The sequence below is a fragment of the Centruroides vittatus genome, unplaced genomic scaffold (assembly GCF_030686945.1).
Source record: "Centruroides vittatus isolate TY-2023 unplaced genomic scaffold, ASM3068694v2 contig_824, whole genome shotgun sequence".
Lineage (NCBI taxonomy): Eukaryota > Metazoa > Arthropoda > Arachnida > Scorpiones > Buthidae > Centruroides > Centruroides vittatus.
Window position 1 is genome coordinate 806,601 of NW_027122537.1, and position 13,011 is coordinate 819,611.

Here is a 13,011-nt window from a genome sequence, read left to right on the forward strand (position 1 = left end):
AGCCTTTTAGCAGTCATTTTGATTGAAACTAGCCAACCAATCTTTTCTTTCCATAGTACTGCAGCATCTGTATATGTTCTGGTCACTGAGCCTTGATTTCTTTGATAAGCATTCGGTCTTATCTATCTGTTGTAGTCTTTCCTCTTCTATATCTTCTCTTATGCACAATGGGTTCAGTGGAATTATAGTGCTTAAGGAAGGACAAGACTGAGAATTCAGAAATGGAGAGGTTTCTCCCAGTTTCTCCTATCAAGATACCTGCTAAATGTTTTTTGACAATCTCCCTCTGATTTCGCAAGATATCATCGACTTTCTCATGTTTGGCAGTACAAAAGACTGATGTTTGGACCTGTTGAATGCAGGTGCACTCATTATTGCAATATGAAGAATATGCTGATAGAAAATTACAGAAATTGACAGATGGCCACCATTGCCAGTAGTGCACGAACTCAAAGTCAGTGCTTTTAATACATGTGAAATCTTTTCACATGGCCTCTTAAATAATTCTTGAATTTCATCATTTTTTTTTAAAAGTAATTACAAAACCTCTCTTCCTGATTTGCATTGCTTCCATATCCTCAATTACAATGCTTTTTCATAAATGAACAGAACATTTCCTAGGATGGGATGTGCAAACTTCTAGGTCAAGGGGGGGGGGTATTTTTAGAATTATAAGAGGAAAAAGCACAAAAAGATTGGCAGTTCTTTTACTTTCTTATGAATATACCATCTTGGAAAATTTTGAAAGTAAAAAAGCAATTTACATCGTATATCTAGATATATCAAAGGCATTCAACTCCGTGCTTCCCAATATCCTTTTATAGACCTTAAATGATAACTTTGATATCACCGCTGCTTTTCATTCATGGATCAATAATTACTTTCTGTCCTGTAAATAAATGCAAGATAAAAATCAGTGATTCTGAGTTTCTAGAATTTTCACCTATATTCAGTATCCCTATGGGTTCAATCTTAAATGCACTTTTCTTTTCAGTATACATTGATACTCTTTTTACTAATATTAAATCCAAAATAATTGCATGTGCTGATATAAAACTTAAATAACGACCCGTTAACACTACAAACAGATCTCAACATTTTATCCTCTGTTTTCAATATGGTAAATTTGAAAATCAATATTCAGAAAACAGTAGTGATGTGCTTCCCTTTAATCTATAATCCTTTCCTCCCCTCTTTTAATATCAATAAGCAAATGATTAAATATGTTGACTCACAGTGACCTTGGAATATTTTTGACAATAGATTGACTTTCAAACTTCACATTGATAAGATTGTAAAATCCCTCTCAATTCGTCGGGAAATACTATGGCGATTTGTCACCCAATTTCTTATATTAAAGTTATAAGAGCAATCTTCTTTGTAAATTTTCAGTCTTTAATAGACTACTGTTTACCAATCTGGTGTATTTCTGCTCCCTCCTTATTTAATACAATTAATAAAGGAATTAACAAAGTGTACTTTTTATTAAACAAATTTAGTAACCTTCCCATTACTCATAACACTGACGTTGCCAGAGTCGGACTTGGCCTTCCTCCCTTCACTTAAGATCAAAGTATTTAATTCTTTCATAGTTTCAAATTTTTTAATGGTTTAATAAATAATTATTGGCTAGAGTTAAGGTTCCTACTAAAAGAACAAGGAACACATTATGTCTATGTACTCCTTTTTATCACTTATCTATAACTTACAGATCTTTCTTCAATTGGTGTGCTGACCATATTAGAACATTATCTCCATTATAATTTTAAATATTATAAGTGTATTTGTCAATGCCTGAGATGATGAATTTGAACCAGAAGGTGATAATCAACATTCTGACTTCAACAACAACAAAATAGACACAAATATAACAATTGAACTGGAAGATACTGAATTGGGTTAACTATGAAAACAGTAATTATTTCAATGTTCTAACTGTAACCTGTAAATTACAATAATAAAGGTATTTCTTTCAATTTTTACTCACTCTTCTTCTGCAAAGAAATAAACCCAACCTTGAAAAAATCTGGGCGTTACATACATTTTAAAAACCTCACTGGGATTTAATCAAGAAAATACAGTGGTTATATAAATCACATTTTGATTTAAATATCTTTATTTGTTGGATGTTAATGGTAATGTTTATAAAAATGCATTTTAGCTATGGTGTTTTGTAATGTTGCACTTAAACAAATTAAAATGCTAAACAATTGATATCATCAATTTAGACATGATTTAATCTTTGACTATAATTAATTTCAGATTAAATTTGGCTGATTAACTTATTTTCTATACACATGAATCTGTTAATACCAATAAAAATATGACCTTGTTTTTACTAAATATATAGGCAACAAAGATACAATGTGAATGCCAAATAAAGACTGAACATATGATAAGATGATCATATCTGACAATTTTAAATTCTGAGACTACATAAATTCATGAAACAAAGAAAACTGTTGTTGTTAATATTGCTCCTTAGAGGTATACACTTTTGCACATTCCAGAGAGAGATTTTTTAAACTCAGAATTTTTTTCCAAACTTATTTATGTACTCTCTATCCTCTAATTTGTTTTCTTTTCAGCATTAATATAATTTTGGAGAACAAGAAATAATCTGAGATAATAAATAAACAAATAGTACAGTGTATGACGTAGGCACCAAAAGTTTCCAGCCTAACTATATTTTAGTCATGATAGGAATAAAATAATGATAGTATTAGATAGCGCCATCTGTATGTGGACTAATAAAACAGTTTTTCCCATCAATTTTTTGCATAAGTTGCTTGGAAACATTCATTTTAGTTAAACTGTTGCATTAATTTGCATCAAATTCAGCTTTCAGGACAATGCACCAGTGCACATGATTGCCATTGCCAGGCTTCTGTAAAGGAGTGTGAGTGTGGGTTCGAGGAGCTTGACCACCCAGCCTACCGCCCGGACCTGGCTCCTAGTGATTATTTGTTTTCCAAAACTCAAAAAAAAAAAAAAAAAAAAGACCTTTGAAAAAGTGATGAAGATAGCAAGAGGCAGTTTATGAGCATTTTGTAGACAAAACGCCAGACTTTTTTTTAAGGGGAATGAAATGCTAATTCCAAGATGTAATTTGTATATTGATCTGCATGGAGACTATATTAAAAAACTGAATCATAGTTTTATATCTATAACATCAAAACATAGACTGGAAACTTTTGGCACCTATCATGTAGTTTTGAAATTTTATCAAAAACCTCTTAATTATCATTGTAAAATAAATTTGCACATTGCAGCAAGATCATTCTCTCCAAACCTAAATTAAGTGATTTAATAAAAGTTCTTTTAATAAAAAATTCAAGTAGTAACTTTTATTTGTAGCTCTGTGAAAAAATCTTAAATTTAAGCCCTGTATAAATATGTTATAGAAAAATGAATATTTTATTTTCTTAGTTTTTAAAATAATGTAATGAAATTGATATTTAATATTCTAGTTCAGTGGTAGCCAACTGGAAATCTGTGGAGAAATTTGGACATTGATCAACTCAAAATTATCTGAAGTATTATGAAAGAAATGTAAATGCTTGGTTGCTTCTTCTCACTCATTGGGGTACTTGCACAAGATAACATACAGATTTATAAGTAAATGCATATGAATAAATATAAATTCCATAAAATTTACACACTATTATTATATTCTACATTTTGAAAAATTTGTAACTAAAGTTCATTTATGGCAGAAAGATATACAGGGTGTTCAATAAGGAAACTGACAAACTTCTACCATGTATTCTAGAAGTCATTTTAAGCAAAAAGTTTCTATACACTATAAGTCAATTCTCATCTGTTTTTGAGATTTCAGCAGAAATAGTCAAAACATGTTTTAGTATATTAATACAATACAGTTTGGGTTGTTTGGTTATCTGTTAGTAAGCTGCCAGATAGTGTAAGTTACTATAGTAATCATCATTTGTAATTGTTTTGTTGGCTCAATGATAGGCACAAACTGTCAAGGTAAATAATCCATCAATTATGCCTCAAAGGTTTACTAATGTGGTATATGTTTGATATAAAATTTGTTTATGATTTTTGCAATGGGAATGGATGTACTATAGTAACAGAATACCAACAGTGATATCCAGTTTATGCAATGCCTCATCATTCCATGTTTTCTAATGTCTTCTGGTGTTGGAGAGCAAGATAAGATTTTCTCTATGTTCAAATACAAAAAATGAACAAGCTCTGTATCATGGCCACCATGATCACTTGACTTACTGCCCTAAATTTCTTCCTATGGGGTTGCCTTAAATCTTGCATGTACAATAATGGTAAACTAGATATGCATGAGGTTGTAAGAGTAGTCAAAAAGGTATATTCTAGCTGAAATAATCTTGCAAAAATTAACTGGCAGAATTCCATGGCCTAAAGAGTAGTGGCATGTTTAGAAAACAGACATTTTAAGCAATTATAGTATTTGTTATAACATAATTAAAACTGTTTTTGTTTTCATTAAAATGTGAAAAAATATATAAGCAACACTCATAAGAATTGTAGAAATTATAGTTGTTCTTTTATTAAATAAAATATTATGAGATAAAAGAAAAAATATATATAATTGCAGGATAATCTTCAGAATTTAAACAATTTGTAAAAAACTTGGTTGCTTGCTGTTCTCCCAATTACATGTATTTCCTTTGGAATTAGCACAAGGTTGCTGTTGAGAAAAAATTATACAGGAACACTGAGTGGAAAAAGTAGGTTTATTGACACAAAATGATATGCATTTCGGGCTTAATGCCCCTCAGTCCTAAGATTATTATAGTGACTGCTAGAATAACCAAATTGCTATGTTTGCTCTATATTTGCTATGTTTCATCCAGGTTTATACATAGCAATTTGGTTATTCCAGCAGTCACTATAATAATCTTAGGACTGAGGGGCATTAAGCCCGAAATGCATATCATTTTGTGTCAATAAACCTACTTTTTCCACTCAGTGTTCCTGTATGATTTGTTCTCAATAGCAAATTTATAAAAAAATTTTAAAACTTTTTGAATATTGTAACTGATGATCCTAAACAACAAATTCTTCATTATAAGTATTTTGCTCAAGATTTATTTCATAAAAAAGTAATTTTATGCAAATCATTAAAATTGATTATTATTTTACTAGTTTTTATGCATTTCTTAAAATTTTTGCTTTTTGTAAAAGTTTTTTTTATTTTTATTGAAGTCAATGCCAAAAATAAAGAAAATTTCTAGAATATAAAGTAATGAATGTTTATCAGATACCATTTAATGTATGGTATGTTACAAACTTGTATAAAAAACTAAATACTGTCTTTTATTTAAATATTTTTTATTATAATTTAATATTCAAATCATCTGTGCAAGGTTTATTACAATAAACTATTTATTAACTAACTTGAATCGGTGTTTTTAGAAGCTTCTAACAACAAATAACTTTTATTTAAAATTTCTCATAAATAAAAATTAACAATTCTGTTTCATAAATAAGCCATCCTTAAAACATTCTATATATAAATACTTGTATAAATGTAGTTTACAATATTAAATAATAAAAAATAAGTATGAAATATTTATCAGCAGATAATTTTCTTTAAATAAAAAGTTATTACTTGGAATATTTTCAATGGACGGTTGACTAGTTAGATAAATTCTAATAATTAAGAGAGATTGTCAGACTGATACTCCAACACTCAAGCCATTAACTTTCTTCTGTAACACATTTACAAGTCTTTCCAACCTAAAGAAAAATATTCATTAGAGGTTAATTTGAATTGATATATTTTATATTATACACATACATACATAAGCATATGCTAGGCTAATTTGAACATTGAAATCACATGATTCAATTAATTATTTAAAGAAATTAAATATTTGGTTATCTAGGTTATAAAAAGAAAAATAATAATATATATTTCAGTTCATTTATTTATCATTATATACTAAAGATAAAAATATATAATGAATATAGACAGGAAAAGAAATAATAAACAGCTCAGTAACATTTTGGAGTAAAATAAGTACTAAAAAATATTACAACTTTGTAACTATAAATAATTTAAATTTCCACTTTAATAAAAAACTGTAAGAACATGTTATTTAATATAAATTATATGAATTTAATACATTCACTCAACAGAATTATGTATAATAAAATAAATATGCAGTATTTATTACTACATTTAGTCTTAATATTAATGATTTTCATGTGTATATAATGATATAAATCATTAATAAATTCATTGATCTAACTTAATCTAAATTATATAGTCTAATAAATTTTATATTATTTATTAATAATAAATTTGTCCATCTCTCTTATTAGTTTTACCTATATTACACAAAGAATTTTTGAGGCTTTACTATACTTTGCTTCAACTATAGAATAAATGATTCTAATAAAAGTAATATTTATAAAATATAAATAATTGAACAGTTATTTACATTATAAGTGATATAACATTTTGTATCTAAAATTACTTGAGATCAACATTTTTCTTTCAAAATTCAATCATCAAATCATTGAATATTACATTTTTATTAGTTTAATAACAGTAGCAATAATAATAATATGAAAATTAAATTGATTCTTTTATTTATCATAATTTGAATCAATTAATATTTCTTGGATAAAATTATTTAAACATTTTTTGAATGAATACAAGAAAAATATACATGGGTTGAAAAGATAGTAGTAGCAACATATCCATATAATTAATTTCAAATTTTCCTTGTCTTCCAGCAGTACTTTATTAAAAACGAACATGTTTGGGCTAGATTTTTGGGGCTGCTTCAGATTCTACACATTTTGAATCAAATGGTATACCAAGTGTTCCAAAATTGGAATGTTTATTGGATATTGTTATTTATAATTATTGTTTCTTTTTTCTAATTTTTTCATTTATATTTTATTTTGAATATTGTTTATATATTTGCATATCTTATTATTTTTATTTATTTATGTTATATTTAATGTAATGCATTAGATCAATTATTTCATTCTTTTAAAAAAAGTCAGTTTAAAAGATGGAACATTCCAACTTTGGAACACTCAGTGTACCATTTGATTCAAATGTGTAGAACCTGAAACAGGCCTGTAAATTAGGCTGAAAGCATTTGCTTTTAATAAAGTATTGCTGGAAGACATAAGAATAGTGTCAAATTAATTATGGTTAAGTTTCAGCTTTGAACAACACATTAAATATCCATATACAGTATTAGTATGATCAAAAGGTATCTGGAATGGTTCAATTAAACTGTGTGCGCACAAGAGGGTGCTATAGTTGTTTTTTTCATCATTTGGTACGCCTTTCATTGACATCCAGCAACAATCCATACATTATTTTCTGCTTTCGTTTGCAAATATGAGATCTGGAATTCCATTAAACTCAAAATTGTAATAATTTTTCCCTAGTATAAACATCCTCGATAGAAAAAAATTCCTAGCTGAGCAAATATGTGTCCCTGGCCGTATAACTGTCAACTATCCATTGTTCTCACTCTGTATACAGATCATCTTGCAACTTAAGTTTATAGTTAACGTTGGAATTCGTCATTTATTTTTGGTCCCAGGAACACCTATGACCCTGATCTCCATTAACCATTGATCACATGACTGATTTTCCCAGCCTAAAACTATAAAAGCCACTTCTTTCCCCCCTCCGGGGAGTCTCTGACCATCAGCCGGACCAACGCCATCGCAAGTCGCCACCACTCTGGACCTTAAGTTCCAGCGTCAACGCGCTCAGTCGCAACTTTATAAAAGTGTGAAATTCCCGGATACCTATAAACACGTCTTGGATATCTACGTGACAAATCGCTAAGGAAATTAACAATGAGGTATGAATTGAACCTATAAACTCTCTCTCGAACCCCTATGCAAATTAGGGATATTAGTCTACATTGTATTTTGTCCTTTGTTTAATTTAAATAAACTTGTTTTAATTGTTAAATGGTGTCCTCTTTGACTCGAATATTGCTTTCGCCTTATCGTCGACCTCACCTCACCTCCTCTCCACTCGCCTGACAGAACAGTCCTGACCCTCGGGACCGTCACTCATAAACTTAGCCATCTTGACAAGTGAAAGGTCAACGACCCAAACTGGAAAGGGAGGTACAACTTCCTCCTACCTCCCTCATATCTCACACAAGTAAATGCTTGTTTTGTGTGTAAAGAATTTTTGCACCAATGATTTTTCAAAATATCAAGTGTAATTGAACAAAGAACATGCATTAAATTTTGTTTTCACAACAGAATTACTGCTACAAAAGCATTGGAAATGTTACAAAAAGTTGTCAAAGTTGCTTCTTGAGTCATCCTGAAAACATTGAATTTTTTACAAAAGCAGCAACATGTTCGAGTGGCTGAGGAAATACATTCTCCAGAAAAATTGTTCTTAAATGCATCATTACGGGGTAATTAAACATGAATCTATGCTTTTGACACCAAAACAGCTCAACAATCAAGTGAATGGGAATCAAAAGGTAAAGCAAAACCAAAAAGACCACATCAAAGCCAGTCAAAAACCAAGGTTGTGTTGACTGTTTTCGTCAATTGTCATGGTATTGTGAATCACAAATTTCTTCCAAGTGGTCAAACTGTCAACAAAGAATATTATTTGAGCATTTTGTGTTGTTTGCAAGAAACAATTCATAGAAAATGGCCAGATTTGTGGCAAGAAAATGCATAGATTTTGCACCACAATAATGCATCTGCTCACAATGCTCTTGTTAATGAATTTTTGACAGAAAATTCAATAAATTAATTCTGCAAGATCCATATTCACCTGATATGGCACTGCACGACTTCCTGTTTCCTCAACTAAAATTTCTGCTTCATGGTCACCATTCTGAGTCAATTGATGCCATAAAACAAAATTTGTTCCAAGTCTCGAAGGGATTTCATGAAAATGACTTTAAAGCACATTTCAAGATTGAAATAAACCAGTATAAGTGCATTGAGATAGGATGGAATTACTTTGAAGCAGACAAAATAAATTTTGACAAATAAATTCAAGTCTTGAATTTTATTGAATCCATTCCCTCGACACCACTAACTTCTAAATCAATAGACCTGTTGTTGATTGGTCGAGCTGTCGACTTTCTTTAATATAGGAAGTATAGGGAGTTGACCATCTGTCTCTCTCCAATCTGTGGTTGGCTCTTGCTGAGTATCTTGTTCAGCAATCTGTTTGTGAACTGATTTGTTTCTGAGTGAGCCATAATAAGCTGAATAAGTGAGCCATTTGAAAACTGAGGTTTGACTGTAAGTTCTTTTATAGTTAATTACTTCATATATACATACATACATACCTTATATATAAATTAAATAAATATATATATATATATATATTATTTATTAAGTTTGCCAACTCAAAGAGTTGATTCCTGGAGTAAAAAATCTTGAAAGATTTGACATTTTTACTCTCTGCAAAATGCTATTTAGTCTGCTTTAATATATAACCCAAAAGTTGATTGTCTTGTCAAGTAAATACAGAAAAAATAGACCAATAGACCTCAATTTAGGAGTCTGAGGATTTAAAGATTTTTGCCAAATTTTGTAAGAGTCTAAAATCACTTGAGATATTTTGAATCCCTTTTGTAATTAAATGAGCTATTAATTTTCATTCTAATGAATCCATCATTTTTATAGCCTTCAAATGTCTGTCCAACTTTATTGCTTTACAGTTTTCTATTTTAATAATCTATAAACCTTTGGACCTTTTGGTTAAGAGAATCAGAGGGGATTGATTTAATTGAATTTTTACTCAAATAAAAAACACAAGTACCAATTTTTAATTTGCCATCACTGATAATTTGTTAACTTATTTGCTTTCTCTGATTTTTTTTGTTCTTTCTTTGCCAAAATTTTCCCCACAGTTTTGTCCAAATTTAGGCAGAAAATTGCCCTCCCTGCTTTCCTGATTTGTATGCCCATGTCCATAAATGAAAAATATTGCCCCTTTACAAAGACATTTATTCTATGTCAAAATATTACACTTGATATTGCACATGAACTAATTTGCAAAAAGTGTTTTTTCATAAATTTAGATTTTGCTATTCAGTATTTCAGTATTATTAGAAGAGAGCAAATAGTTGAATTCTCGATATTACATTATTATATGCATATTATATGCATGAATAGTCATTATACCTAAACAAACATTTATCATAAAACAATATAAAAATAACCAAAAGCAAAATGATTTCTCTGTTTATTATTGTTTTATCAAATTTTCTTAAATGTTTTGTAAATTAAAATACAAAATATTTTGTAAAATATTATCAAAAATTTGTTTAAGTTAGTGCTCATATAATTATTTCATTTTATATGAACCACAGAAAATAAAATTACTTAAATATGTCATTAAAGATCAAAACAGTACACATATAAATAACCACATCCAATATTAAATTTTATTACAATAAGTTCTTATTCTAAAATTATCTGTTATATAAAATATTTGTCATAAATGAACTGAATTATTATTAGAAAAGTGCATAAAAGTCTATACCTGCTTCATATGTATTTCAGATTTATAAGCTAGTCATAAAATGTTTTGAAATGGAATGGTTTACTCTGATGGCTAACAAACCAACATAGTGAACAAATATATTAGACTTTTATCATACTATCAATATAATCTCTTATTCATTTATGTAACTACAAACATAATGTATTTTATTCTGTATGTTTAAATTTAAAATTTATTTATGAACTACTGGAATACTGACCCTTTATCCACTATGTGGAAATCACAAAAATCACTTTAAAAATCTAGCTTTGTTAAATATTTGCTTGATTTATTTTTAATGTTAACAATCAAAAATATTTATTGTTGCTTTACTGTAAATTTTTATTTTGTTTTTGTTATTTATATTTTATTATTAGATTTAAATTGTATTTGTTCTATTTGACTTAAATTTTGTATTTCAGTTACTGTTGAATGTTCTACAACTGATGAAGATCCATCAACTGAGTCAAAAACATAGTTGTTCATTGAAAATATTTGCTGGAGTAATTTTAAAATATTGGTACAGTAGAGCATCGATTATCCAACTTCCGATTGACCGTCATATCGGTTAACCGACCGTGTTCTAGTCAGTAAATTCAAATGTCCGCTAGTGATGTGGCGCTACACTATTTGGCTATGTCTTGGCTACTTTAATATTATTTTTTGTTAAATTTTTGCGTGTTTTAGCTGGCAACACTGGCTCGACCATGAAAGAGAGGCCAGTATTTAAACGAGGCTTAATTTTCTAATTATGAGTGATTGTTTGTTTTCTGAAGACTGTGTGTTGTGCTGAATTGGAATCTGTTTTCATCGAAGATATAAATTTTGGATCTGTGAATTTCACACTTGGGACACACTTGTAACAGATCGTGCTGTAGTTGTTGTACCGTCTGCAATGGCAATTAAATGTAAAATTGTTGTTCTCAGTGTTTCTGATAAACTTAAAATAATAGATCAGTTGAAAAGTGGTGCTAGTAGATTAAGCTTAGTTCGGGAATATGGAGTTGGAAAAATCACAATAACAGACATTAAAAAATTTGTGGGTGTACTTGACAGTAAGGATGGAAGCTTGCACAGAAAAATGATGAAAATGGCAGAAAACAAGGATTTGGACATTGCAGTTTACACTTAGTTCATGCAGGTACATAGCCAAGGACAACCATTAAGTGGCCCATTGATTTGTGAAAAAGCTCTTCAAATGAACAGGAAACTAGGGGGTATGCTGATTTTCAAGCGAGTACTGGCTGGCTTATGCGTTTCAAATCTAGGCATGGAATTAGGAAATTGGACATCCAGGGTGAAAAATTGTCAGCTGATACTGAATCAGCTGAATGTTTGAAAAAGTCTTTTAAAAACATGATTGATAAAGATGGTTACAAAAAAACCAATGTCTACAATGCAGATGAAACTGGTTTGTACTGGAAGAAAATGCCATCAGAAACCCTAGTTCCTAAGAATGAAATGTCAGCACCTGGTTTTAAGGCAAGCAAATCACGCATTACTGTTTTGGTATGCGGAAATGTTACTGGAACGCACAGGCTACCTTTGCTAATCATAGAAAAGTCTAAAAATCCACAGTGCTTTAAGGGAATAAAAAAATTGCCGGTCATCTACAAAAATCAAAAGAATTCATGGATGGACACAAACATTTTTATAGAATGGTATGACACTGTATTTATCCCTGAAGTCAAAAAGCATCAGCTTAAAACTGGGAATACTGGAAATGTTTTGTTGTTGATTGATAGCACCCCAAGTCATCCCTCAAACATTTCACTGGAAAGAGAAAACAGAAAGTTTAAAGTTGTTTTCTTGTCTCCCAACCTTACTCCAGTCCTCCAACCAATGGACCAGGGAGTTATTGAAAGCTTCAAACAATATTGCAGAAAGGCAGTGCTGCGTATGGTAATGCTCGGGGAAGAATGTGAAAAAACAATTCAGCAAGTGTACACTGAAATTAACTTGAAGGATGCTATGTACTGTACATGACAGCAGATGCTTGGGCTACTGTCAAGAACACTACACTAGTAACAGCTTGGAATAAGCTCCTACCATCAGATGAGTCTATCACTGCACCTGAAGAACCACCAAACAGCCAATTTGTATCACATCTGTGTGGACTGATTAAAGAATGTTATGGATTTGAAGAATGCAACAACAAAAACATTCAAGACTGGCTTGAATGTGATGCTGATGACCCTAGCTATCAAATATTGTCAGACGATGAAATCATTGCCAGTGTCATCGACAACCAAGACTCTTGCAACAATGAAGAAGAACCTAGTGGTGACAACCATGCTGAAAAAGGACCATCCAGTGAGGAAGCTTTTCACGACCTTGAGACAGCTATGAAGTGGTTAGAACAGCAAGAAGAATGTGACACTATCCAATTGCTGTTTTTAAAAAGGGTGCGAGATTTAGCAGCAAAAAAACGAGTGTCAGCTGTGAAGCAAAAGAAAATTTTTGACTTCTTTTTCTAATGTATAGGCCTACTT

At 30.2% G+C, this 13,011-nt stretch overlaps 1 protein-coding gene across 2 annotated transcripts in view; it reads right to left on the reverse strand.

Annotated features, from left to right (window-relative positions):
• Positions 1–5,370: 5,370 nt before the first annotated feature.
• LOC136982375 (myosin heavy chain, clone 203-like) overlaps positions 5,371–13,011 on the reverse strand; it is a 38,577-nt gene continuing 30,936 nt past the window's right edge. For both annotated transcript variants that reach the window (XM_067278858.1, XM_067278860.1), the window contains exon 12: positions 5,371–5,742. In XM_067278858.1, the coding sequence (XP_067134959.1) occupies positions 5,676–5,742 (67 nt within the window). In that variant the 3' untranslated portion in view covers positions 5,371–5,675. The remainder of the gene's footprint in view (positions 5,743–13,011) is intronic.